Here is a 3,208-nt window from a genome sequence, read left to right as displayed (position 1 = left end):
AAATCCAGATACTGAGACCTGGGAGAGGTCCTGGTACTAGAAGTTGCTGCAGGCAGGCAACAGCTGAATGGCAGCAGGGCTCACTGCCACCTTGTCTGGTGTGAAAGAACATTTCTGTAAGTAGACTTCAGTCCTCCCAAAGCAAATGTGAAGGTATAATCCATGAAAAGAACTGCAACCCATTAAGCTACTAATTAAAATGGTACATAACAGCAAATTCAAGTGTAACTCTCATAGGCATGTCAGCATACTTTAATATTTGTTTTAAAATTAATTTCAGCTATAATATGAGGAATAATCATTTTGCTCTTCAAGCCTGATGTTAAAAATTTGCTTTTAATGTGAGAGAAATATTTTTTAAATTAAGACAATTCACATCAATTCATAAACTGAAATAAGATGTTATTCTGAACTCTTAATTATGTAGTCTTTGGCTATTTTATTTTAAATCAAAGACAGAGCTTCCCAGCACCATAACGAATGTCAAAAGGAAAACCCAGTGGTTGCCCTGAGCAGAGTCAAGTAAAAACCACAAAAAAATCTTTCTCAAAGATGTTCACCTTGGGTTACAAATTACTCAAAACATGTCAGTATTGGGCATTATTGGAATTTAAATAAAAAATACTTTTCAAATGGGAAGAAGAGGAAAGATCACTGTTGCTTAATACATTTTATTTGGGTCCGTCATTACACCTGCCTGAGTAATCACGGGTGGGGTTTTATTTGCAGGAGGAGAAGGTCTTCCAGAAGAAATTCTTGCAGGGCGTCCTGTCGCGGCGCGTGGACTGCTGGAGGGGCGCGCCTTCCTGCCGCTTGGCCGCCTCCCTGGCTTCCTCTCCTGTGAGGGGCCCGGGGCTGGCCTGGGAGGTCCACTCAAACCACCAAGCGAGGAACGTCAGGAGGCTGCTTTTCTTTATTTCTGTCGCTTCCTGCATATGCTTTTAAAGAGAAGCAGATGGCAAAGGAAAGAAAACTCAGCGATCTGGCTCAGGCAGCAAGCAAACATACGCAATCTCCTCCTTACTTAAAAAAAAAAAGAAAGAAAAAGAAAAAAAAAGACCTAGAAGAATACCTTGGAGAAAACTATTAAAAATAAATCGACTTAAAAAAAAAAGAAAAGATGCTCTATAGCAATAAACCCCATTTCCATTTAAAGGATGAAGTTGAGAAAGTGAAGAGAATACCTTAAAGAAATTTCTCTAATTAGAGAAAAGGAAAAGTAAGTTGGTCATTTTAAGTCAAGAAAAAAAACCTGCTGGTTTTGCCCCATACTCTCTGCTGAGGTCCTTAATTAGAAGAGGTCAGGAAACCTGCCATTCTCGCCCAAGTGACTGGCAGCTAAGAAGCCCCGAGGTGGAGCGGGCTAATGTACTCATTCCCCACCGTCGGCCACACTCCTGGATGTCCGCAAGTCGCCTTCTGAGACAGATGGGACTGAAACGTTATATTCTGGTTTTTCAAGTTCCTTAGAAAGCTTTTGGGAATAATCTGCTGATAAATGACCTGTCTGAAACTCATCTGTAATTTTGGAGAAAAATCCATTTTTAATGGTCAACTTTATATGCTCTTTCTTGGAACTTTTTCAAAATGGAAAAAAGAGCAATCAATTACCTCATGAAGTTATAAATCCTCACAACAGAAATGTAATGATGCCAATTACTCTGAGCCAGTGGGAGCCTGTGCTGTGTAGAATCCGAAGGCTCTGGAAGTCTGGGTGACTAACGAGGGCTGTGGCAGCTCTACGCCTGCCCTCAGTGGACTGGCACACTCGTTTCACCTTTCCTAGATGCCCAGCGGAGAGGGGCACTGGCATGAAGGGCTCTCCTTGAGCTGCGCGGGCTTCCAACATGCTTCATGGGTCGGGACAGGTATATGAAGATCAGCAGACTGAACGGGACATCCCAGTACCTCGGGCCAGCCAAGAACACTACGAAGTTCAGCCCTGTGTCCTGTCCAAGCTGTGAAATCCAACACACGCTCACACACACACTCACCATGCAGGCCGAAAACCCAACAAGAGAGTGGGCAAGCGTGTGGCCACGTTGCATCTGTACTCACCTCGCTGCCTGGGTCGATGGGGCCACCCTCCAGGGACAGGGCCGCAGTGGCCGTGGCCCCGGAAAGCAGCAGCAGCAGGAGGCCAGGGGGCAGCGGCATCTTGGGGGCCGACTGGAGCTTCTCTCCCACCCTGCTGCTGCTCTTCCTCCTGTCAGCCCTGAATCAATGTTTTGGGGACTTGGGTCTCTTCTTTGGAGCTTGGTGGGTATTTTAAGCTGAATCTCCAGCTGTTTTTTGTGTCTATACATGTCTAATGCCTGGATCCTCTTCCCTCACGCGGTGACGCAGAAGCTGGAGCAATCAGTGCCCACAAAAGCGCTTTGGGATTGGATTTAACTCCTTAATTAAAGCTTCAGGTCTTTTCCTGTGTTTAGAGCGCATTTGCTCTTATTTTGGAACGCATGTGCGCTCGCTGCTGAAGTTCTACTTCCTCGTAATTATGCCTATAGCAGGCAGGAAGCCGTGAGAACAAAAACAAGTGATTTAACATAATATAAAATTAGGCTTGGATAAGGAGCTTGAATGTGAAATTGTGCCCATGTGAAAGTATGACTGAAACTCATCCAGTAATTTGAGAGAAATTCTTCTACTACAGGCAGAGAAACAAGGAGGCAATGGGGGCTCAGAGATGCTCTGATCAAATCCACTAGTTTCACCAAATTGTTGGCAAGGAGGCCCCAGGAATTGCTCCCAGCACTGCCTCTCAGCCCAGCAGGCCAGACCCACCATCCTCTAGGCCAGGCCTTCTCAACCTCAAGTGCAGACAGGTCATTTTGCAGGCAGGTCCTGATGTGCTGCAGCACGGACGAGCTGAGAGCTGCATTTTCAACAAGCAGCACCCAGGCGCTGCCGGCCCTGGGGCAGCCCTGGTCCAGTGTTTTCTGTTGTTGTTGGTTTTTTGAGACAAAGTCTGTTGCCCAGGCTGGAGTGTAATGGCGTGATCTCGGCTCACTGCAACCTCCGCCTCCTGGGCTGAAGCAATTCTCCTGCCTCAGCCTCCCAAGTAGCTGGCATTATGGATGCGTGCCACCACGCCCAGCTAAATTTTGTATTTTTAGTAGAGATGGGGTTCCACCATGTTGGCCATGCTGGTCTCAAACTCCGGATGGTCCAGTGTTTTCTTTTTTTTTTTTTTTTTTTTTTGGGGGGG

General features: G+C 46.0%; 1 protein-coding gene across 1 annotated transcript; it reads right to left on the bottom strand.

Annotated features, from left to right (window-relative positions):
- Nucleotides 1-242: 242 nt before the first annotated feature.
- Nucleotides 243-2,306, bottom strand: CORT (cortistatin). Its single transcript, XM_032300362.1, is given in 4 exon segments — nucleotides 243-938; nucleotides 2,059-2,212; nucleotides 2,214-2,293; nucleotides 2,295-2,306. Coding segments are annotated over 4 exon segments (465 nt in total). The 3' UTR covers nucleotides 243-719.
- Nucleotides 2,307-3,208: the final 902 nt, after the last annotated feature.

This window comes from Sapajus apella, unplaced genomic scaffold, assembly GCF_009761245.1.
Source record: "Sapajus apella isolate SASKATOON/1434 unplaced genomic scaffold, GSC_monkey_1.0 scaffold43, whole genome shotgun sequence".
NCBI classification, from domain to species: domain Eukaryota; kingdom Metazoa; phylum Chordata; class Mammalia; order Primates; family Cebidae; genus Sapajus; species Sapajus apella.
Note: the sequence above shows the minus strand (reverse complement) of the source record. Positions and strands in the feature narration are given on the sequence as shown.